General features: G+C 33.7%; 1 protein-coding gene across 1 annotated transcript in view; it reads left to right on the top strand.

Moving 5' to 3' along the window:
- LOC148950848 (dynein axonemal heavy chain 3-like) overlaps positions 1-25,723 on the top strand; it is a 45,133-nt gene that overhangs the window by 5,274 nt on the left and 14,136 nt on the right. Inside the window, exons 2-4 of the mRNA XM_089090929.1 lie at positions 4,527-4,663; positions 6,131-6,367; positions 9,612-9,803. Coding sequence (XP_088947055.1) covers positions 4,527-4,663; positions 6,131-6,367; positions 9,612-9,803 — 566 coding nt within the window. The remainder of the gene's footprint in view (positions 1-4,526; positions 4,664-6,130; positions 6,368-9,611; positions 9,804-25,723) is intronic.

Below are 25,723 nucleotides of genomic sequence, written 5' to 3'. Positions count from 1 at the left end.
TGTGTGTGTGTGTGTTTAATATGATTCTTCGAGTGTAACCTGGTATAAGAAAGAGAAATTATGCCATTTTTTTTATACGGTGATGTGACACTTCAATTAAGCTGAAAAAATTTTTTTCAGTGTTTAATGATCTAAATCTCTAGAACCGCTACCCTTTTATTACTTTTTTTTTAATTCCTAATTCATGCTAGATCCTAACATTAATATTGAGGTGTTTTTTTTTTTTTTTTTTTTTATAAGACACACACCGAGATAGATATATACTGAGATAAGAGAGAGAGAGAGAGAGAGAGAGAGAGAGAGAGAGAGAAGATAAAATTCTTCTTACGTGATCACTGATAGAGGTGACTGGTTCAATGACCACTTTAGCTTCATGGAATGGGAGTTTGGTTTGAATTTTGAGTGTGGTAGTTTACCGGTTGACAGTTGGCTGGTGTACGATAGGTCTGGATGGTTGTGACATATTGCTGTGGATACTGGATGGGGGAGCTGGATAGTTGGTTATTGGGCGGTTTACGGTTAATGTTGATGGTATTAATGGATTCGACCTACGACCAGGTTGCATAACCGATGGTCTGTTTGAGATGACCACCGGGGTCGCTTCACCCTTTCTTATCTTCTTAATGGGTAGGGGGAGCTCTGGAAAATCCTAAAAAAAAAGTTTGTTTTTCATGAAATAAAAATCTTGAAAGAGAACCATCAGTCCTCATCAATAGTATGCACAAGAATAAGTTTTTTAAAATTTAAATTAAAAGTGTAATTATATTTTTCTGATATTATTTAGAGATGTAAAAAAAAAGTTGAAAAAAAATTTTAAAAAAAAAAGCTGTCAGAAAAAAAAACTGTCAGAAAAAAAATTTAAAAAACAAGAAAAAAAAATCACCATAAACATTATTTTTCTAATAGTAAAAGTCGCAACACACATATCTATATCATTCCCATTTTGAAGTTGGAAAATATCAAATGTAAATTTCTTATGTTCTAAGTGTGTTTTATGACATTCTAAGAGATGTAAGAAAAAAAGTTAAAAAAAAGTTAAAAAAAGTTAAAAAAAAATTGGTCACTACAAACATTATTTTTCTAATAGTAAAAGTTGCGACACACATATCTATATCATTCCCATTTTGAAGTTGGAAAATATCAAATATGAAATTTTTGTGTTTTAAGTGTGTTTCATGACATTCTAAGAGATGTAAAAAAAAGTTCAAAAAAAGGTTAAAAAAAAATGTTTGGGGTGGGGGGGGTTGGAGGGGGGGGGTTGGAGAGGAGGGAGGGGGTGGAGGGAGGTGAGGGATGATTGTGGCACTTTGGGCCGGTGGGGAACGATTGTGGGGAACTTTGGGCCGGAATAAAAAATAGGTATGATCTACCTCATGTGCTAAGCTCGCAATCCATTTAAATGCAGTATTTACATACTTTTTTTCATGTTTTGATATTGCTCTTTACCGACCTCTGGAGATCCAGGTTCAAAAAAATATTTAACTATCAGTTAACTATAATGGGATATGTATAAATTTATTAGAATTAATTTCTTTACCCACTAAGAATATAAAAGAATAGCTTACTTCTTGTTCGTAGCTTTTGTCAATATTCCTTTTGTTTGAATGCATCATTATATCTCAAATGTCAATGTTGAACTGAGGAAATAACAAATTGTCAGAGTTTTTATATCCGTATTCAAGGTTAAACATAAATCAACCACATCTAGCAATTAAAGGTAGCGGGTATTACTCCCATATAGCTATAATATTTACAACTAGACAGTCCCACCACATATCTACAATGCTTTCAAGCGCAGCAGAATACCCGCCAATACAAGCAGACAGTGTAATGACCGATTCAACTACCGTGAAATTTCGTGCTGATCTATGTTCAATGTGCGTGATATTTTCATGGTATGGAGATTCCGGTCATCACACTGTCTGCTTGTATTGGCGGGCGTACTGTGCGCTTGAAAGCATTGTAGCTATATGGGAGTACTGTGCGCTTGTAAATATTATAGATATATGGGAGTACTGTGCGCTTTTAAATATTATAGATATATGGGGGGACACTGCGCTTGTAAATCTTGTAGCTATATGGGGGGACTGTCTGCTACCTTATATTATAGCTACATTGGGTACCTGTCTTCTCTCTATCATTATAGCTACATTGGGTACCTGTCTTCTCTCTTTAATTGACACAGTAATGTCCTATCTGTCTTCTACCTACCATTGAGACAGTAATTTCCTATCTGTCTTCTACCTTAGATTGACCCATTACTACTATGGTGGGCTTGAGAGGGGCGTTAGTTGCTCTCCAATCACTTTCAACTATTAAAAAAGGCACTAGCCCTTTCAATTTCCAATCGAATGAGCCCTTTTTAAGTTTCTACGAGAACGCTTTCTATAAAAACTTTAAATGCTCCCAGGGCATAACTTAAAACCCTTGTGCTGAGGGCTGGGGAGGGGGGTTGTCATCATCAAACACCTAATTTCAAGAACTTTAGACTACGTTGAACAAAATTGCTATTTCAAAATTTTGATTGGATGTGTTTGGGGAAGTGGCGACCGTGAAAGGGGGGTTAGTTGCCCTCCAATCACTTCTGACTATTAAAAAGGGCACTAGCCCTTTCAATTTCCAATTGAATGAGCCCTTTTTGAAGTTTCTACGACAGCGCTTTCCTTAAAAAAACCTTTTGTGCCTCCAGGGCATATCCTACAACCCTTACCCTGAGGAATTTGGGGTTTGGGCGGGGGGGGGGGTGTTGTCTTCCTCAAACACCTAGTTTCCAGAACTTTCAACTACGGGAACAAAATGGTTATCTCAAAATTTTGATTGGATGTCTTTGGGGAAAAGGTGGGCATGAGAGGGGTGTTAGTTGCCATCCAATCACTTTCGACTATTGAAAAGGGCACTAGCCCTTTGAATTTCCAATCGAATGAGCCTTTTTTGAACTTTCTATAACAACGCTTTCTATAAAAACCTTATATGCCCCCAGGATATAACTTATAACCCTTGCCCTGAGGACTGTGGGGGAGTGTCCTCCTCAAAAACATAATTTCTGACCAAAATGGCTATCTCAAAATTTCGATTGGATGTTTTTGGGGAAATGGTGGGCGTGGAAGGGGTGTTAGTTGCCCTCCAATCACTTTCGACTATTAAAAAGGGCACTAGCACTTTCAATTTCCAATCGATTGAGCCCTTTTTGAAGTTTCTACGACAGCACTTTCCTTAATAAAAACCTTTTATGCCTCCAGGGCATATCCTACAACCCTTACCCTGAGGAATTTGGGGTTGGGGGGGGGGGTGGTCCTCCTCAAAGACCTAGTTTCCAGAACTTTCTACTACGGGAACAAAATGGTTATCTCAAAATTTTGATTGGATGTCTTGGGGGAAAAGGTTGGCCTGAGAGGGGGGTTAGTTGCCCTCCAATTACTTTCGACTATTGAAAAGGGCACTAGCCCTTTGAATTTCCAATCGAATGAGCCTTTTTTTGAAGTTTCTATAACAACACTTTCTATAAAAACCTTATATGCCCCAGGATTTAACTTATAACCCTTGCCCTGAGGACTGTGGGGGAGTGTCCTCCTCAAAAACATAATTTCTGAACAAAATGGCTATCTCAAAATTTCCATTGGATGTGTTTGGGGAAATGGTGGGCGTGGAAGGGGTGTTAGTTGCCTTCCAATCACTTTCGACTATTAAAAAGGGCGCTAGCCATTCCAATTTCCAATCGGACGAGCCCTTTTCGAAGTTTATACGACAACTCCTTCGATACGAAGTGTTCTGGTATGGAAAAATAAATAATACATTGTGCCAACATCGTTCCTTACTTAGGCAGCGCGATTGCACTGCCTATAATATATCTATTATTTAATTTATTTTAGTGTGTGTACCTTTTTATTTAATTTTCATATGATGCATGTATGTTTTAAAGTAAATTTTATCAAATTAGTAACATTTTGACTTTCTTACGAAACTTTGGAACAGGCGTCTCTTGTCCTTATTCGCTTTTGCTAGTATGTACATAATAAATAGACATATTAGCAGAACAAAATTAAATAAGAAATAAAATTTTTGCCTTTCCTTAAATGTTTCTGTTCCACTGGAAAGTTTGTAGGGAATAAACAACATAACTACTAAATCTAAAAGTCGCAAAATTATCAGAAAAATAAGACTGACGGGCTCTGGTCTACAAAAAAAAAAGATTTTTGTGTAGCCGAATATGATTTGAATGCCTGAATTGTACATCAAAAATAAAAATGATGGACAAAAAGATATTAAGGTTCTTTTCGGGGGTGGGGGTAACATACTCGGCTTGGCTTAACATACTCGCACGTGGACTTTAATGTCCCTCCTCCGTCAAAGTCTAGAAATTTGTCCTACAAGTTCTAATATTTTCCACTTAATTAGCCTATTTTGCACTGTTTTGGATATCTGTCCCTGTTCATAAGACATCAACCCCTTACCCCTCCTCTAAAAAGGTACGTGCTTGTGCGCCTTGTCAGATATAATAATTGATTTAATGTTTTGTTTATTTACAGATGATATTCTTCTAAATACAAGAAATAGCCAAATAGTGCACCTTGGTAATCAGTCTGTTGAAATCGGAAGAGGCTTTCAGCTTTTCTTTTCTTCTCCACTAGATTATCTGACCATTTCAGCTGAATCAGTTAGCAAAGTTAGTTGTTTCTCTTATTATCATATATATTTTGTCAATAATTTATTGTAATTTCATTATATATATATATATATATATATATATATATATATATATATATATATATATATATATATATATATATATATATATATATATATATATATATATATATATATATATATATATATATATATATATATATATATATATATATATATATATATATGATAATTTCTTAAACCACATTGGCCTGACATCACATAAAGAAAGAAAAACGAGCAAAAATGGGTTTTTTATAGGCCAAATGACGATACTGAAAATACAAAGCGAATATTTTGAGAGGACAAACGCCTCTCTTCTTCAGCGCGAAACGAAACGATGTATCAATAAAAGCCAAAAATTAAAAGAATTAAAACCAACTACCTAAGCACTACAGAGAAGCTGTTGAAATTTATAAATATCAACATTTAGGTCTAGCTTTAAACAGAGATTCCGGTGATTTAAGAATAAACGAGTCATATTTCGGTTTTCTCAAAAGAGAAGCCGATACTTTAGTAATCCCTGAAATAAACCTTGAACCACCTTCCCAGTCATCTAATCAAACACAAGAACAACCCCTTAGGTCTCAAAGGGTGTCTGCAAGAAATGCCTTAATTAAAATCCGAAATCAAATGACATAGTTTTCCAACTTATTTAATTGCAGGTTCGTGTTATTTTTTCGAGTGAATGAATTGATTCCTTTCATTTATCAGTTGCTCGCTAGTATCCGTCGATGGCAGTTCATGTTTTTTTGGATTTTGTGCAAATCGCGGATATTGGCGAATAACTCGCTTTTATGGTTGTTAGGTAGTTGGTTTTAATTCTTTTAATTTTTGGCTTTTATTGATACATCGTTTTTTCGAGTGAATGAATTGATTCCTTTCATTTATCAGTTGCTCGCTAGTATCCGTCGATGGCAGTTCATGTTTTTTTGGATTTTGTGCAAATCACGGATATTGGCGAATAACTCGCTTTTATGGTTGTTAGGTAGTTGGTTTTAATTCTTTTAATTTTTGGCTTTTATTGATACATCGTTTAGTTTCTCGCTGAAGGAGAGAGGCGTTTTTACTCTAGAAATATTAGCTTTTTTTTTTAATTATATTAATTTTGACTATAAAAAACCCAATTTTGCTCGTTTTTTCTTTCTTTATGTATATATATATATATATATATATATATATATATATATATATATATATATATATATATATATATATACATATATATATATGTATATATATATATATATATATATATATATATATATATATATATATATATATATATATATATATATATATATATATATATATATATATATATATATATATATATATATATATATATATATTATATTATAATTGTTAATAATAATTAGGTTCAATAGATATAGTCCAGTGAAGCTAAACTTATTATGTTTGAATTATTTCACTTTAAACTTTGCAGGTGACCGTGTTTGACTTTGAGCTTACGGAGCAAGGGATCCAAAGTCGTCTTTTATCAGAACTTTGCAGTGTAATTAACCCACGACTTGAAAGTAGGCGTCGAGAACTCGAAGAGGAGTTTAACGACCTCAAAAAAGAAGGCCGAGCACTAGAAGATAGAATTCTTGATATCCTTCAAGATCCTGAAATCAATATTTTACAAGATGAAACAGCTATCCGTATGTTGTACGCTTCCAAGGTAAAAACTATTTTAAAATAGGTAATACAACTAATACTAATAACTCATTGCAGCACCAAGCCACCTGAGGCCAAGACAGTTGCAAAAACTCTTTCTCCACCCTAGTGCGCTCAAAGCTTCCCTCAGCCTACTCTTTCTCTGCTATTAAGTTCCATTTTTTTTAAGTCACTTATTTATAGCCTCCTCTCCCCCAATTTTGGGACGACCTGCTTTTTTTCCCAGATGGATACCAAAAAGTGACATCTTAATCTGTCATCCTTCATCTATGAAACGTGGGCTTCCCTCAACCCCCCTGCCTCCCCCTGCCATTAAGTTTCTTTTTTCAAAGTTCCTCCGTATAGCCTCTTCCCGCCCCATTTGGGGACGACGTGCTTTTCTTTGCTGCTGATGGATGGCCAAACAGTGCAATCCTAATCTGTCATCTTTCTTCCACGAAACGTGGCCTAGTCACTCAAATATCAAGATTTAATTCAAACTGTATTAAATATTTTATGAAGTTCGCTTCGTAAAATAATGGATGATCCGTTAGCATGCTGCTGCGCAGATTAATAGATAAAATTGATCAATTTAAAGGAAAGGTGTGTCTTGTCCTCAGTCTCACTGCAAAGGACTATTGTGCAGTTATACCTGATTTTAAAACGCTCATATGTATTCAGACCTTTCCTAGTAAACCTGTTAATGTAACAGTAATTTTAAAGCAGAACCTTTTATTTCTCATTCCTTTTTTGTTTTTTGTTATGTACTCTCTGTGTATTTTCTCTGCTGAAAGTCTATGTACCTGAAAAAGATAGGACTGGATAGCTATGGAATGAAATAAAAAGGAATACAATGAAAAGGACTGCTATGAAATAAAAGTGAATGTCCTAGGGCTCAAACGTCAGATATCAGTAGCAATTAAAAAGAACATAAAACTAAATTACACCTCACCGTTTCTCTCATATTAATATTTCAAGCAGGTACAAAAAAGAAGAAGTTTTCGAATAGCAAAATTTTTTACAAGATAATTCTGGTTTTCTCTATCCGTCATGGCTATGAAACTTAAGCTAAGTAAACTCTCCCTTTTTTACAAGTTAGCTCTCTATTTCAACATCCTTCATGGCTAGTAAACTCATGGCTAAGTAAACTCTCTATTTTTTTTTATCTTTCATGACTAGGAAATACAACTCGCGTCGGAGAAGAAAAAAAAATCAAACCACTTAGAGCCAATTTATTATTAACCACTTATTTCTTTTTCAACTAAAGACAAAACTTCATCAGCTTGGGTTCCCGCAAAAAGGATGGATGGCAAAGAAAAAATTATCTTCCCTGGAATGCAAAAAAAAATAAAAAAATACAGAACAAGTGCCAAAAATTGCAATACTTATAAAGAATTTCAATCTTTTTTGCGAAGTTAAGTAAAAAAATAAAAAATTAAACTGCAAGTAAGGGGCAACGTCAAAATTTGAAACGAACAAAATTTATTCCGTACATGATGGGGGACTAGCCTTTCCTCAACTTTTCCCACTAAAGATTGACTTCTTTTTTAAAATTCTTTATAAACGACTGCTGAATCATAAGGGCCTTTAATTTGGAATAAGAAGCTTTATAAAGCACTAAAAAGCTTTAGCATAACAAGAGATTGATTAGGCGGGTTTGGCCCCCTCGTATACGAAACAATTTATGTTCGCTTGTAGTTTTATGGTATTCCTTAAAAAACAGCCAATTTTTTGATGCATTAATTGTTGGCAAAAACCTATTTTTTTAAATTTCGGTTACTATTGGGCCGAATCGCTCCTTACCTGCGAAGTGTTTGAACACTAACTTCTTGGGCAGTTGCTGTGCTCATTTTATGCTCATTTGCTATGCTGTGCATGCTTCTTTTTTAAATTTACTATCCATTTGTTGATGTAGATTACTAGAGTTTGCTTTCCCTCGGAAGAATTTGTGTAAAGCCCGTTGTTAATTAAGCGTAAAATCGTGGAATTTTCCAGTTGAAATTTTCAAAACTTTTGAATTTTAGAGATAGTCTCATGAAGACTTCTTTTTAGAGATTAAAAAAATGAAGAACATTTTATTTTTAAATTTTGAATTTTGTTTGCATTTATACTGCATTCTTCTATGTAGTTTACTACAGCTTGCTTCCCCTTGGAAGAATTTGTGCAGGTAGTCTTGTTAATTAGGCATAAAATGGTCAAACTTCAATGTTCAAATTTTCAGGGCTTTCAAATTTTAGAAAAAGTCATGTGAAGACTTTTTTTTAGATTAAAAAAACTGAAAAGTATAAAAGATAAGTCTTAGAATAAAGAATAGGATACTACGACAATATTTTGTTATGCATGGCTGTGTGGCGATGGATGCTCCAAGAAATATGCTTGATGTTTTTCAAATGAAAATTTCGAAGGATCAGGGTTTCCAACTTTTTGGTCCATGAATGTCTCCCCTGAGAATTCAAAATATGTCATTTTAGCTAAAATGTATCCATTTTGAATTCTGAAACACTAGAGGTTATTTCTTTTTTTTTACCAACTGTATTAGTGTATTGACCGAAAGACGCTTTATAAACCTCTCTCAAAGAGAGGCTTATGGAAGGTTTACGGAAAAGCTGGAAGTCCTAGAATCGGTTATGAAGAGCTTTTGAGGAAGTGTTTAAGACACGTGAAAAGTTTTCGAAATAAAAAAATACAGATAAAAGCATTTATTTTTTTGTACAAACCTACTGCAATAAATACAAGTCACTTTAAATTAGAATTGAACTTTATGTAGGAAATATTCCATTGAGGTCGTTTATAACCTTGACACGAGCTGCTAACCATATAGGTACTCACTTATTATACCGACCACACTCAAAAAGTAAAGTTAGGTTAATAATAATGATATATACCAACATATGATAAAAATATAAGACTTTAGTGACAAGATTATGGAAACTACAACAGAGAATTATGGAAAGCATGCCGCCCGAAACGCATTATATTCAATACCTAACGTAGCCAACTCTATAAATTAAATATTTAATTAAAACATACTTGCAAAGTAGTTTATCTACTACCAGCATTGATGAAAGTGATGATCCAAGTAGATGTGATCAGTATTTTTGAATGAGACTTCATTTGTGTCAGTCATATCTGCTTTTGTGTTATTAATTTTCATTTTTTTTTATCTATCTTTGGGAATAAGTTTTGATAACAAACTATTTAAGCGTATTTAAGATGCCTGGTAAAAATTATTTCATTTATTTTAAGAGACATTTCCAATTTGTTTTTAGGTTCTTGCAGAAAGATCTCTAGAAAAGCGAAAATTAGGTCTTGAAGAAGAAAAAGAAATAGAAGAAGAAAGAGAAAAATATCAGCCGATGGCAAAAATGGCTCAGGCATTAATTTCGTCCTTGAAAAGGCTTTCTAATCTAAATCCTATGTACCATTGGGGAACAGAATTACTTTTTTCTGTTTTTAGAAAGGTAGGCAGTTCTGTTTAATTTCTCCTATGAAAAGCTGGAAAGATTTGAGATGACCCTGAGTCTTATTTATATTTGAGTAGAAATATACCGAACTCACTGACTTGGAATTTATATTAAATTTGAAACTTTTATTTATGTGTAAAAAGAAGAAATTTTAGTAATTTTGAAACTTACGGCATGACGAAGGTTTCTAGATTTCTTTGTGAAAAGTCAAAGCTTGCATTCTTTGATTGATGTTATTTTTCCGCTACAAAAGGATGTAATTTCTCAGGACCTTATCTTAGAATCTCTGGCACATTTCTTCTTTTCCTTCTGAATAATATATCAAATTTCGTCTTTAAAATTTACCAATGAACCTTTATTTCAAAATCTTTGACATCATTCGTCAGAATCTTTTAAAACTTTTGGGATCTTTGGCAATCTTTTGGAAGATTCATTTGTTTTTCTTTTTGTCAAAAATAATTATGTTTTTAATTACAAAAGGCACTTGATTTGGCCATATATTGTACTTTTTGTGATCCAGCTGAGACCAAATGGAAAGCAAGATGCCTTCAAATTGTGTGTGAAAAGCTTTTGAGGAAGTATTTAAAATATTTGGGAAGTTTTTTAGAGCTAATAAAGAGCCTTAATTTTTTTGCAAATGACGTCATGTACTATGTTATTACATCATATAAGCAAATCTTATGACATCATATATGGCATCATATAAGTATTTTCTTATATGATAAATAAGATTGTTGAGTTTCCAACGCAACAGTTATTTATATAATCTATTGTCTGTTGAAAGGCCCAAAAAACGAAAATTTGCAGTTGCAGTTACTATAAATGATGATTCGTTGGAACCAACACATATGGTACCAACTATCAAACGTGATAATATGTGAAATTTGACAACCTGGACCATCAATTGCAACAGCACCAATACGGACAGCCAAAACAAAGGCTATTACTAAATTTTCTAAAGTAATTAAAATCCAAAAACGTGTCAAAAATGAAAATGAAGAGCAAAGACATGGGCGGTTAGAAGATATGCTGAAACGACAATTAGAGCATGTTAAAAATGAAAATGAAGAGCAAAGACACACGCGGTTAGAAGACATACGACACTGAACAAGTGAGGGAGTCAAAAATGAAAATGAAGAGTAGCAAGTCAATAAAAATAAACCTGGACAGCAAGCATCAAAACGTGTCAAAATTGAAAATGATAGCGATGATAATTGGATTTGGGGTTTTGGCATGAATAAGGTCACCAATGCCTACAATACCTTTGAAAATCAAAATCTGGATAAATTGTTGGAAGTAAAAGAAGTTTTTCTTCCACCACGTGAACAAAAGCAAAGATTCGGCGATATGTATTTCATAATGACGGAAAATAAGCCGAGGTGTAACGAAGCACACAAATTGAAAATTTTAGACTTAATGATTGGGTTTTGGATTTTGACATGGATATGGTCATCAATACCTACCATACCTTTGAAAATCAAAAACTGGAATAATCGTTGGAAGAAAAAGCAGTTTTTGTTCCCCCATCTGAACAATTCAAAGAAACAGAGGTGGTCGGTAATGCCTTCCATACCTTGTAAAATCAAAAACCTGGACTAGATAAATCGTTGGAAGAAAAAGAAGTTTTTGTCCCACCACCTGAAGAATTAAAAGAAACAAAGGTTTGGCGATGTGTCTTTCATAATGAAAAAAGACAAGCCACGGCAAAAGTTAAAGGTCCAATAAAAAAAATGTGATTTTACAAAAGCACCGCTTCCAATTTAAGGCCCATTTGGTCATCATGATATCAAGAAGAGTCTCAAATTGTCTTGCGTTTAGAATCTGCTTTTAGAAGACCAGCGACAGTGATAATCTATATATAGAAGCCGGCCGCGTGCCCCATACCTTTGTTGAAAAAAATAAGGGTTCGGCGATACGTATCTCATAATGACGACAGATAAGCCAAGGTATAATGCACCAAACAAATTGAAAATGATAGCGATGATGGATGGCTTTTGGATTTTGACATGGATAAGGTCATCAATACTTACCATACTTTTGAAAATCAAAAATATGGACTGGATAAATCGTTGGAAGAAAAAAAAAAGTTTTTGCCCCACCACCTGAAACAATTATAAGAAACAAAAGGTTCTGCGATGCGTATTTCATAATGATAAAAGACAAACCAAGGCAAAAGAAAACATTTTTGTCCCACCACCTGACCAATTAAAAGAAACAAAGGTGGTCGTCAGTGCCTTCGATACCTTTAAAAATCAAAAACCTGGACTAGATAAATCGTTGGAAGAAACTGAAGTTTTTGTACCACCACCTGAACAATTGAAAGAAACAAAAGTTCGGCTTTATGTTTTTCATAATGACAAAAGACAAGCAAAGGCAAAAGTTTAAGGTCCAATAAAAAAAAATGTAATTTTACAAAGGCACCACTTCTAATTTAAGGTCTATTTGGACGTCATGACATCAAGAAAAGGCATATATATATATATATATATATATATATATATATATATATATATATATATATATATATATATATATATATATATATATTTATATATATATATATATATATATATATATATATATATATATATATATATATATATATATATATATATATATATATATATATATATATATATATATATATATATATATATATATATATATATATATATATATATATATATATATATATATATATATATATATATATATACCAGCCTTTGACCTTTCCCTCCCGATAAACTTTCTTCTTTGGCTCAGTGGCAAGCTATCAGCCCTCATTTCAATTAATTACTTAATTTCATTTTTATTCAAACCCACCATAAAAAATAAAACTTCATCCTGAATCTCCTTCGATCGACAAGAAAGACCCAGTGAATTCGAAAGCGACCGCTGGGCCTGCCATGCCTGTATTTCATGGTCCTGTAAAATCCTTTCAACAATTCTACTTACTTTGTCTCCCATATCATAGAGCCCTAAACCATCCCCCCACTAATAGCTTAGTCTACACTGATTGAATACACTCTTAATTTGGTACGGTCACCCGCCTACCTGAGCTGCCCTTCAACATTTCTAAACAAGCCGCCTTCATTACCCGCACCCTAGGCATCACTAAAAAAAATTCAAAGTTTAACCATGTTAATTAGCCTACGACTTCTTAAAGAAAACAAACCTAAATCCCCTCTAACTACTAAACTATTTGTATACTTACTTATTCCTAGCCACCTCTTATAATATCCTACTTTTAAAGCATTAAAGTAAACACGACGCCCTTAATGTAATACTGTACAAGTACTGTTTTAAAACATTTTATAAGAAAACATTTTACATAATGCTATTAAACGAAAAATAATTATAAAATTTATTAATGTGAATAGATAAATGTTTTTTAATGACTAATATTTAGAATAGCTTTATTGGTTAATGTGTTATTTAATATGAACAACATTTTAAATCATTTAAAAACATTTTATGAGAAAACATTTTACATAATCTGTGTTGCCACAGTCACAGGTTTCCTGTGAAACTTCACAGGTTTTTTTGATAGTCACAGGTTCAGAGGTTTTTGCCACTGAATGGTAGAAAGTGACAGGTTTTTGTGCTAAAGGCTCCTAATATGACCTAATATTCTGCTAAAAGTAGAATTTTGTAGAGCTCACATTCTTAAATTATTTTTAGTGATTTTGAGACGACATCTATGTATCATAAATCTAAAGCTTCATCACATTAATCACAAATGACAGCCATGGCCATTTTGAAACAACCATTTTGAATTGAACTGAAAAAGACGATAGGTCGGAGTGAAAAGGCTTTTATATTATCTAATTTTTTCCTGTATAAACCAATCTGCAGAAATTATCTGTCTGTTATTAGATTGTAAAAAGTGTCTTTTAAGCTTCTTTTATAAGTCTTTTAAGCTGCTGCTTCAGCAGCATCTAAAACCTTGCCAGACTGGTTAGAATCTTTTGTGCATGAAGAATACACTACATTACCCATAGTCCAAAGAGGATTGGAAAGTTTCATGAATACCAGAAGTTTGCTAAAATTGAAGTGAAACAGTTGCTATCGGCGGTTTCTACGACATGGCTCAGCTTTAAAGCACCCATCAGACGGCTATTAGAAACCTGGAATGCCTTGTTATTGTTTTACGGTGGTCACGCGTTAGGCGAGGGCACTGCAGACAAGGCGAGCAAGGAGAAGGCACTCAAAATATAAAACGCTTTAAACAGTCCTGTCACGAAGGCCTCTCCATTTTCTTGCCCACGATCTTGGGATTACCAATTCCCTAAACACTGACTTTCAGAGCAGTGAAACAAGAATCTGTAGGCTGGTGAGCAGCTTCATTACGACGTACGCAATATTACTCCAAATGTTCATAAGAAAACGTCTGATACTGGTAGCGAAATCACCTTTCTCTATAGATCTGGTTTCCGCGAACTATCTTGAACTGGATGACATGAAATTAGGCACCAATACCGAATGTGACCTGGAGGAACACGGATCAAGGATTGCTGAGGACTCACTCAAAGCCTTTGAGGTCAACTGTCTGAGGTTCTGCAAGCATTTGAGACAAAGAATAAGCTGGGAAGATCCAATTTTGTCTGATCTTGAGATTTTGGATCCCTGCGTTGCACTCGGATCTGAAGAGATATTCATTATTCGCATTCTCGTGCACTTTTCTACGCTCCTGGGAAGCGATGCAACGATTATAGAACGCAAGAGAGAAAGCATTGACCGTCAGCTGCAAGAGCTCAGGTTGAGCCGAGCTGATCTTGGTCAAGATCTGGTCGAACAACCATTTGGTTTTTCGAAGAGTATTTTGCATCTAAAGAACGGTATTGGCGAAAAAAAGTTTGCTGATCTGTCGACCTTTATGTTGCACCTCTTTTGTCTTCCCCATACAAGCACTGCTGCAAAGCGACAGTTCTGTTTCCTGTCGCATATGAAAACAAGACTGCGTAACAAGCTGAACACAGGGACAGTTAGTACATTGATGATGACCAAACAGTTAGTTGGTAAAGCCGCTTCCTGGACTATTCCAAGTAATCTACTGCATAAGGCTATCAAATGGAGAGAGGCAGTTTGCAATAAACAAGGTCCTCGTTGTGCTAAACCTGACAGCTCACGCTCCGACACTGAATAGACTACTGACTTTGATGGGGTGAGTATTTCGTTGCTTCTATGTATTCCAGCTCCAATGCAAAGATTCAGCTCGTAATTTTTCCTCGTACCAGCGATAATTCATCCTTTTTTTCCTTTCGAAGAGAACAATTGTCTTTTCTCATTAAATCGTAAAGATATGAGAGGGAATTGTTATTGATTGATGAAAATAAACCAATGACTTATCTTACGGTAGATACTAGGCCAAAATTTTGGAATGAGCTTCAAGAACAGATTAAATAAAGATAATTTTGATCAGAAGTGAGGTTTGAAGATGTACTTTAAGGAGTTACAGGATTCCAATAAGCTTTTCTTTAAGGCGCGAGAGGATTTCGAGTTGTTTTTTTTAAACAAAATTTTATAAGGTTCATAGAAATTTCAATATTACGAAAGAAAAAACTTAATTTTTATTAAAGAAGAATCAGATTGTAAAGAGATTATTAAAAAATTATTAGATTATTAAGATTTCAGAAAGTTCCCCGTTTATTTTCTAAAATTGGTCTTTTTCTTAAAAATTGGTCTTTTTGTATACCTTCTGTTCCTATTTTTCGTTAGGTTGGGTATCACTGTTACTAAATCAATTTCTGGCCTTCACCAGTACACTGTTCGTGATGTAAAAAAGAAAATTCAAATGGGTTCTAAGATTGCTGCCAATCAAGGGAAGTATAACAGACGAGAACTGGGTAGGCTATATTCTACTTTTTGTGATCATTCTGTCCTTTACCTTTCTGGTCTTTCCCTTTTCAAGAAGAAAGACGTTAAACATGTTCAGTCTTTTTATTTCAGATATTGTAAGTTCTACTTTTTCTCCCTCCCCCTCCCCACCTTGGCATAGTAGTGGTAAAATAATTAGTAAGTTTGAAGTTCTCGATGTAACAGCAAAGTTGGCTATGCTGCAAGGAAGGCTTTCTGATTCATCTTTTTGTCGTTTTTCGCCTCATCATCCTTTGGTCCGTCTGTTAGGTTAAATTCATTGTAGTGTATTTTACTTCATTTTTTCTCTTTTTTTTCCTTGTCTTACTCACAACTATGTGTATGACATGGGTTATAAGTTCATTATTATTATTATTATTAGAGAAATAACTGAGAAAAGCCAGGCAACTAGAACAGACCTAAAAAATGCAGCGTAAGAGGATTTAATTGTTTTGGTCCAGGATCAGCATTGCCTAAGGACATGTTCTAGTTTTAAAAATTCTTGCTTTAGGATTCGCAATAGGAATTAGAGAAAAATATCTCTTTACATTCGAACAAATTTCTCTCCCGCCTCTAAATATTTTCTTTCAACCTTCAAGGAAAATTTTATGCATCTGAACCTAGCAATAGATAACTGTTGATAGTATCTGTCTCTTTTGCAGGGTTTAAGCTGCAGGTGGAATTTATAATATCAAGAATCAGATCAGTTTTGCCCTATCAACCAATATCATTATATCCACCAATCAGAAATCAACCAATTATGACTCGGATCAGTTGTGATTTATCAATCAATATCATTATATCAACCAATCAGATTTTTGTGTTTTTATGCCAATCTTGTTTGCCAAGACCTGAAGAACCGTAGTAGCAACAATTGTTTTTTTCTTCATTCGAAAACGTGGCAGCATTTACTTGAGGATCATATGCCAGCGGTCTAGTTTAAACCTTGTGTGCAAGACGGACATGGCTGGCTAATTTTCAGTACCTATTGCTTTAAATTAGAAGCTGCCAGAAATTGTACTCGGATCATCAAAATTTAGCGTGGTTTCTAAGAAAACAGGTGGAGTGCTTTGAAAATATGATTTGTGAGAACGTGAAATTCAGTCCCCTGTTTCCATTTTGAAAATTGGAATATCATAGCCTAAGTTGTATAGAGATGTATGTGGGTGACCAAGTTTGATGTCTAGTGATTGCTTTAGACCTCGGCAAAATTAACGGGCGAATGCCCCTTTTCTTTTTTTATGATCTACCAACTTATTTTACTTCTGCAAGAAGTTTTGCTTTGTGTTAGTTAGTTAAACACAATTCTTTAAAGAAGATTTCTAGTCTATCAGGTTTGAAAATGCTCAAAATTTAGGAACACTGCATGATTTTAACTTAAATTAAACAATAATGCAGTGAAGCCTTTTTCGCTAGATAATTCACCCTACAATTGCCTTAAGTAGCTCAGGGTTACCTCTAAATGTTCTGAAAACGGCAAGATAGAGGAGTTGTTAAACAATTTTAACCACTTGACTAACCAGTTGGCTTGAGTTGTTAATATGATCGACGTCTTTTGTTCAAGATCCTGGAATCTGGCTGAGGAATCTGTTAATGAAGACTGAACTTTACATAGTTGTTTTGCAACAAACTACATCTTTTTATTTTACCTTCCATTATTTTGCGAACTTCTATCTAAGCAACGTAATTTGCCATTCTATCTACTTACATCATAAGTTGCGCTATGGGAGCAAATCTTACAGAATTGAAAGAAAATGCACGAACTAAAAAAATCATAGTTCCTGACTAGTATTGCGAATAGATTTCTAGTCTAGGAATTGGGATTTCTGTCAGGTTTGTGCATGGTCTTTAAGGAAATCTATGTGTCTGAACTTAAGGTGAAATTTCACGATGCGGAAAACCGTGCAGAGGTGATCATACGTTTTTCCATGCAGATTGAACAATTTTATTTTCGAATTTAAGACCATGTAGGTCATCATAGTTCAAAATAGACTTTTCTTTACTGCAGCCGTTAGGGCATTGTCACACCTATAGATTCTTAATGGGTACTGAAGATCAATGACCAATATCCTTTTCGCATAACTAATGCAATTATCGAGGTGAAAATGAGTCTCGATGATTGGTCCTTTACTTTCTGACTAAAATAGGTAGCGGTATTTCTATAAAATTTCGCTCTGTTGACATTCTCATGACGATATCTATCTGTCATCTATTGAAATTGAAAAGCACAACATGTAATTTGTATGTAGCGTTAACTCCAAAGCTGGAAATACCTGCAGAACTCATGTAGGGAACAGACCGCTAGGTAGCATGCCTCTCGATTTTCCATGACGTGTTTTCGGGCCAGAGGAAGATTTTCCAAGGTTTAAGTATCTTTGCTAGTAGCATTCTAGTGCTGCTGCTTCATAGTAACAAATGTAAACTGTAGTAAGAATGTAAGAATGCCTGAACACGCTCTAAAAGTGGTCACAGGTTTTTTGACGAATTTCACAGGTTTTTTGGCACTTTTTTCACAGGTTTTCAAAATTCGTAGTGGCAACACTGTACATAATACAATTAAAGGAAAAAAAATTATAAAATTTATTAATCTGAATAGAAAAATGTTTTTTAATGACTGATATTTAGAATAGCTTTATTGGTTAATTTGTTATTTACTATGAACAACATTTTAAATCATTTAAGAACATTTTATAAGAAAACATTTTACATAATGCAGTTAAACGAAAAATAATTATGAAATTTATTAATGTGAATAGAAAAATGTTTTTTAATGACTAATATTTAAAATAGCTTTATTGGTTAATTTGTTATTTACTATGAACAACTATATTAGAGAATTGTTATGGTTTTGTATATATAATTTTTAAATCCTGAATGGATTGAAGGCGGAGATCTGCTTCTTGATCTATGACTTTTGCAGTCAAACATATCGTCTAAACTTCAAACATTGTAAAAATACTTTGTTTAATTCCTTAAGCAAGAGGTGTTATCAACTGGGCATATTTTATGCAGGTGTGCCACCGAGGTTTCGTTCGTACCGTTTTATGTACGTTTTAAATAAAACGGTACGTTTTACGTTACGGTCATAAAAACGTTACATTTTAGTTACGTTTTTGAATTTATGGTACAATTATGCTACGCTTTTAAATAATGAACAAGTTTCACATTTGCTGAGTAATGTATTTTTCCCCCCTTGAAAAAAAACCGCTGTTTCCATTTTAATTACACTGACATGAGTATCGACATTCTTTCACACGCGGTCATTTAGTCTTATCACACAATCACTCAGTTATTCGAATGAGAATATACCCACTTCGCTTACTAAGTTAAGAACATTCTCTCATGATGAGCATAAGATTATCATTTGCTTAGAGACAAGTGACAAAATTCAGTTTGTCACCAACTTTCATTAGTTGGTTTTGAACTTGAATCTTGTTCCGTAAACAGTCATACTGAAATTATATTGAGAAGTAACAAACTGAAGCCAGGAAGGAAAATTTTTAATAGAAACAGGTAAATAATAATAGAAGCTATTTTTTTATAATTTCTTTTTAAATATGTGATTATATATGTATTATTCTTTGGGTAACAACCTCACTCCCCTCCCCTCAAGGCCGTACCCAGGATTTCTTTTCGGAAGGGGTTTACTCAAATATTTGTTTCGGGGGGGGGGGGGTACACAAAAAAACTCAAAAAGCGCAGACAAAATTTTTTTATATCCGTTTTTGTTACGTTTTTACGAGTGAAACAAACATTTCGGGGGGGGGGGTCAAATTTTTGACACTATACCCCCCTCCCATTCTGAGGTCCCATATATAACTGTATAAATACATTTCATCTTTGTGTCGAATCTTGTGATGACATTCTTTCTTGTAATTTTCTTTCATTTTCTTTTATATTGTAATGTAAGAATTTGATTGGTTGACTTTTTTTTAATATATTCCTAGGGCTATATCCCGGACCATCAAGGGGGTGGGTGTATTTCAGAAAAGGGGCCATAATATTTAGAAATACTATAAAATAAAGAATTTAATGGTACTGCTTTTGTGTGTTTAGCGTGTTTTTTTTGTTTTTTTCAGAAAAGGACAATCACTAAATATTTGGCTTTAGAAAAAGACAACTGGACTAGTGCCCATTTTTATGAAGGAGATAAACAGTCTTGTATCAGTTAGGGTAGGCTTAAAGTTTGCTTAAAAACTGATTCATAGGGACCACGTAGGTTGGGCTCGGGCCCCAACCTCCTGAAAATGTAAATTTCTTCGAATTTCTCGGCATTTCTTTATTAAATAAATTAAATTATAGGTTTTTATTATCCCCCCTAACTTTTAATTAAATCATTTGCATTTCGTTTTTATTAACTCACTAATCTTCTTGTTCCATCTTCCATTTATTTCTTTGTCACGCAATTTTTTTTAATTTGTGAATTATTTTTCAAACACTCCCGAATTTTCAGTTACATCCCACTTTTATCAGTATAGCACAACGGTAAGAGCACTTCTTTAGGCTGTGTTAACTTAGGTTTTAATCTTGGATTAGACACGATATTTTTTCTGTAATTGGAAAATTAAAAATTTTATTTTTTTTTTCAGAATCTATAAACATAAGTGAAAACTACTGACAAAAAATCGACTCGTTTTTGAATAGTTTGGTTTTTTTTACTTGTTTTCCTCAATTCATTGACTTTTTTCGTTTATTCATTTAAAACCTAGATAAATTTGATGTTTATGTTATGTAAAACCCAACACTTTTTGTGCCCCTCGTGTTCATTTATATTCATATATTCTTGAGAAAAGAAAAATTATTCTCTACATTTTAGTTCATTTTGAAAATGAGTTTTTTTTTACCTCCTCCCCTAAAAATTCTTTGTACGTACCTGGACTTGTGAAACCTATCAAAACAGCTGTAGGCTAGCATTCTTGGGGTTGAATTGTGTGGTTGAAGAAATAATCTTCTTTTATTTCTTGCTTTCTTTTGGTTGGGAGTTATGATTCAAATTACAAACAGAAAAAAGGCATTTTATGTAAAATAACTGATGTTTCGTATAGGAACTGAAGACAACGATTGAAATATTTTTTGTTTGATAAATTAAAAACAAAACAAAAATTCTGTCACTCGGAATTCCTCAAATCTACATGTTGGAGTGATGCAAATTTAAGGCTGGAGGAAGTGAGACTGAGACCGAGCCAATCTAAAAAATTAAACGCGAAGGGAGCGATTAAAATGATTTTTTGGGTCTTTTTAAGAAGCTGGATTTATTAAGATCAGTTTTTATTGAAATTTAACAATAAAATAAAGTCTAGTTGGTTATCTGGGTTTCTGAAAAACTCTAAATTGTCCTGTGTTCATTGATTTGCCTTTTATCTTGTAAGTATTACTCATCAACTTTTGGTTTAAAACATCAATAATGGCAATTAAAAACAACAACAACAAAATAAGTAAAATAGTAGCCTATGGCTATATACACGCATCGAACAGAGGAAGGGGAGGTGTCTTTTTGTTGTGGAGGTAAACCGGAAGCAGAACTTGCAGTTGAGTAAATAGGAATTTCTTAAAGGTAAAGAAGTATAAATTGTTATTATTGTATATTTTTAGTTCGGTAGGGGACATAAGCCAAGCCTAGACCAGTGTCAAAAACTGAATGGTAGCAAAGTAAATAAAACAGTTCAGGGAAAAAAATGATCTCTTAAAGACCAAAGCAAGCTTTAAACTTGTGTGGAATGCACTATAGTTGGGGGAAAATTAAAGAGAAGAGATGTCAAGCCTTTGAATGATTGGGAGTGGGGATGCTGAAGTCATATAAAACATGACACATCACTATTTTATCCCTAATACATCACATTATTCAAGAAAATTCGAAGGAAGTGTATGAATGTCAAACTAACTGATCATTAACGGCTTAAATCTTGGAGAAGGGAGATCTATATTTATCGACCCGTGCTAAAGAACATGCAAAGTATGAAAGAGAACGGGGGTCATTATGAAAGTTAGTTGGTTTTCGAATGCTATTGGTCTGGGTAACCCACCGGTATGTGCCCGTTCAAGTTCATCATTTAATACCAAAAATATTCTCCAAACAGTTTAGTTAGAAAAATGCCAACTAATATTTAAGTGTTTCAAGGTTTATTGATTTTAATTTTTGCTGTCTAATATTTACTGTTTAATCTTTTGAAATTCATTAAAAAATTTTTTAACGCAATCACTATTGGTTAACAATGGGAATTAATTTCGATATATTTCCTTGGAGCCTCTTTTAATATAATATTGTTTGTTACATGTTTGAAAATTTTTACGATGTTATTTTTTTTCAAAACACAAGAAAATTCTCTTGGTAATGGATATACGAAAGGTTTTTGTGGAGTCAGATTCGGAATGTCTTCAATCAGGCTCATCAACGAATCCACCTATTTTTGGCCAGGCAGTGTAAAAAACTGGGAGAGTTTTAGATCTGGAGCCTAATTCAAAACTACAAGTCTGCCAGGAAGAGTCACCGGGACATTCAACCCAAAACCCATCTACTTCACATCTATGTGCTAGTGAAGAAAATTTGGTTGTTGGGTGCAATCCAAACTGCGAAAGCCAAAATATGGAAATAGATAAGGAAGAAAGATCATCTATAACACGTCCATACAAAAAAGAAAGATTTTCGAAGAAACGGAAAGTGGTAGTTGAAAATAGGAAGTTTAGGGAGAAGTGGTTTGAGCATGAAGATCTTAAAGATTGGATTGAAAGGTGTCCTTTCAGTAAGAACGTTGCTTACTGTAAATATTGTCAGAAAAAGTGTTTGGGGGTATGAATCATTTGCTTAGACATACTGAAACTGATTTTCACAAGAGAAATCACATGAGCATGCACAATCGAATTAAAGTAGTAGAGAACAATGAGCTAGTTGTAAATCATAAATCAAAAGAACAGTTGTTGCTTAAAGATAAAGTTGTTAAGTTAGAACTCGCTTTTGCTGCATGGATAGTTTCAAGTAAACAAGAAATAAGTATTAGGGACACGTTACCTAACGTCCTTAAAGCTTATATTAGTGACTCTCCAACTGTTGAACGTTTTGAGTGTGCAAGAACCAAGACCACCAGTTTAATCAAAAATGTGATGGCTCCTTTTCCCATAGAGAAACTCAGTGATAAGCTTAAAAGAGTGAAAATCTCAATTTTAGTCGATGAAAGTACTGACAGGACTGGGTCTAAGTTCTTGGTGATTATTTGTCGTTATTTTTGCTCTGATTCAGGTGAATTAAAGGAAGAGTTTCTTCTTCTACCCGAGGTTCATGATGCCAGTACAAATGGTTTAAAGACACTTTTTTATGAGGTACTCAATGTCCAATGCATTCCTTACTTAAATATAATTGGCTTTGTTTTGGACAATGCCAGTGTAATGTTAGGCAGACGGAACGGCCTGGCTACTTTAATTAAAAATGATTTACCCTCGCTTGCCATAATTGGTTGTGTATGTCACTCGTTCTCGCTCTGCTCTTCAGTCGCCTGCAAAAAACTTCAATTTGACATTCTGCAATTCAGTCACGACATCTATAATTACATTTCAGAAAGTGCAAAGCGACAAGCAGAGCTGAAAGAATTTCAGCATTTTCTACAGGTTGTGGAGCGTCAACTGCTCTATCCATGCGCAACAAGATGGTTGGTGTTTGAATCAGTTGCCGACCGCTTGATTGAACAATGGGTGGTACTCACAGAGTTTTTAAGATACCATTCTTAGAAGGAAAGGACATGAGTGCTGTAAATCTTTATTTGGGTTTTGTGAATCCAAATGTAAAATTGTTTTATTTTTCTTAAATACGTTTTACCCATTGTTAACAAAATAAACGTCGAATTTCAGAGCGTGGACGTAACAGTCCATAAATTAAAGTCTAGTGTTTCATCCCTTCTTCAAGAAATAGGATTGAATCTCATTAACGAGAGTCATCTGAGGCCTGGAAAAACTTGTCCATTTACAATGGATTTTTCTGATCCTCGAAATTTTAGGAGTATACAAGATATGCATTTTGATGCAGAATTTCAACTATACGAGCTTGAAAGCATCGAAAAGGGTGCGGTCAAGGAGCGCCAAGTGCAAGAGGTAAAAAAAAGCTGTTTAGCATTTTATATCAAGCTAAAGTCCGAGATGCAACTGCGAATAAACCCAAAAGACCCTTTATTGGATCTAGTTCAAAGTCTATCTCCAAGTATAGCAAAGTCCGGGAAAGTGAAGTCAATTGTCCCTTTGTTTAAGATGTTTAAAAAATGCTTTCCTCATGTTGATCTTGAGACGTTAAAACAGAGTGGAGACGTCTTTCTTTTATAATAAGTGAGGCAAATTTAGATGTTAAACTGTCTGTAGTAAAGTTCTGGAAGTGTGATGCCAATTTAAAAGATGGCACTGACAATCCTTCCTTACAATTTTTGCCAAATTTCATTCTCTTATTGACATGTCTACCCCATTCCAGTGCTGGAGCTGAGCGTCAGTTTTCTGAGTTAAAAATGATAAAGACCCCACTTCGTAATAGACTCAATCCAAAAACTATTTCTGATCTTATGCATGTCAGAAGAGCAATTCCTGACCCAAGTTCTTGGGAGGTCCCGGATACTCTTGTAAGGAAAGCAAGAAAGTGGAAAAAGTGAACTCCCACGTTAAGCATGTTTCCAAATCGATTTTGCTTGCTTCCTTGTATAAGTATATAATATGTTGTGTCTTATATCTACATGAAAAGCAAGGTTTAAATTAAGCCCTAAACGATTATCTGAGTTGTTTATCTAAATTTTGCTAAATAAAAATGCAATCTTTGCTTGTCTTTTTCTTCGAAGTATCCCAAATTACATCCAAATCATAGACAAATTGAGAACAAACTAAGGCACGCCTTGTCAGAACTTGAGCAAATGCACATTATGCAGAATATAGCTTACGCATGATTTTTTCATGTCTCCAGTTTCTCAAGGATTTTTTTTTTTTTAGGTGAAAGAAGATCAATATAATGGTTTATTTTAATTTTTCTTAAGTGAAAACAAAGTGTCATTCAAACTTGCTGGATAAAAAAGGCCAAATCGCACCAGAATCAGCTCGATTTTTTTATTTCATAGCTGTTTCTGATGCTAAAGTAAAAAGGTTTTCAATTTATTAATATTTAGAAAGGATTGAAAGGATTAGAAAGGATCTATTTAGAAAGGAGGAGGGGTGGTTTTCAAAATTTTTGATTAAGATACAAAAAAGGCATCTTTTAAAAGTTGGAGGGAGGATTAAATAGCGACGAAGACAGGGACGAAGGCCACACTGCCTTTCCATCATAAACAATAAGTAGAACAATAGGGAAATTTTTATATAAAACAGTGGAACGCATGATTGAATTTTAATGTGAGTTTCTTTTATATTGTTTTTTTTTCTTCGTTTGTTTTGCTGAGGACAGCCCTTGGATATAGGGTTGAAATATTCATTTAAAGTTGCGTTCCAGTGTCTTATATAAAAATTTTCCTATTGTTCTGCTTATTGTTTATGAGGGGGATTTTTACTGAGATTACGGGAAAATATATTTTCAAAATTATACATTCAACAAATATATATATATATATATATATATATATATATATATATATATATATATATATATATATATATATATATATATATATATATATATATATATATATATATATATATATATATATATGTATTATGCATTTCTATTTTCCTTCATTTTAATAATCTTTATGTTGTTTTTAATCTTTGCTCATATTTCAGGGGACTCATATTATATCTCTCGCTTGAACATGGGTTTCTGTATGTCCCGATTGACAAGTTTTTTTTAGTTTATGTTTGAATTTCCCTTAGCCAGAAAAGTTGCCAATAGTTTCCTAACTTACAAACTACTTTGACTGAAGAGAATGATCTATAATATCAAACGACGAATTAGAAGAAAATCCCAAAACCTATGATTTTGTGCTGTAAGGATAGGAGAATTCCTGCAATTAAATCTGTACATACTATTTCAAAAAGCATGGATATATTGTCTACAGTTTAGTAGTTGACTCCTTTTTTTAACAACACATGAGATACAAAAACAAACATGC

The sequence above is a fragment of the Artemia sp. Qi Xiang Cuo genome, chromosome 6 (genome assembly GCF_049724085.1).
Source record: "Artemia sp. Qi Xiang Cuo chromosome 6, ASM4972408v1, whole genome shotgun sequence".
Classification (NCBI taxonomy): Eukaryota; Metazoa; Arthropoda; class Branchiopoda; order Anostraca; family Artemiidae; genus Artemia; species Artemia sp. Qi Xiang Cuo.
Note: the sequence above shows the minus strand (reverse complement) of the source record. Positions and strands in the feature narration are given on the sequence as shown.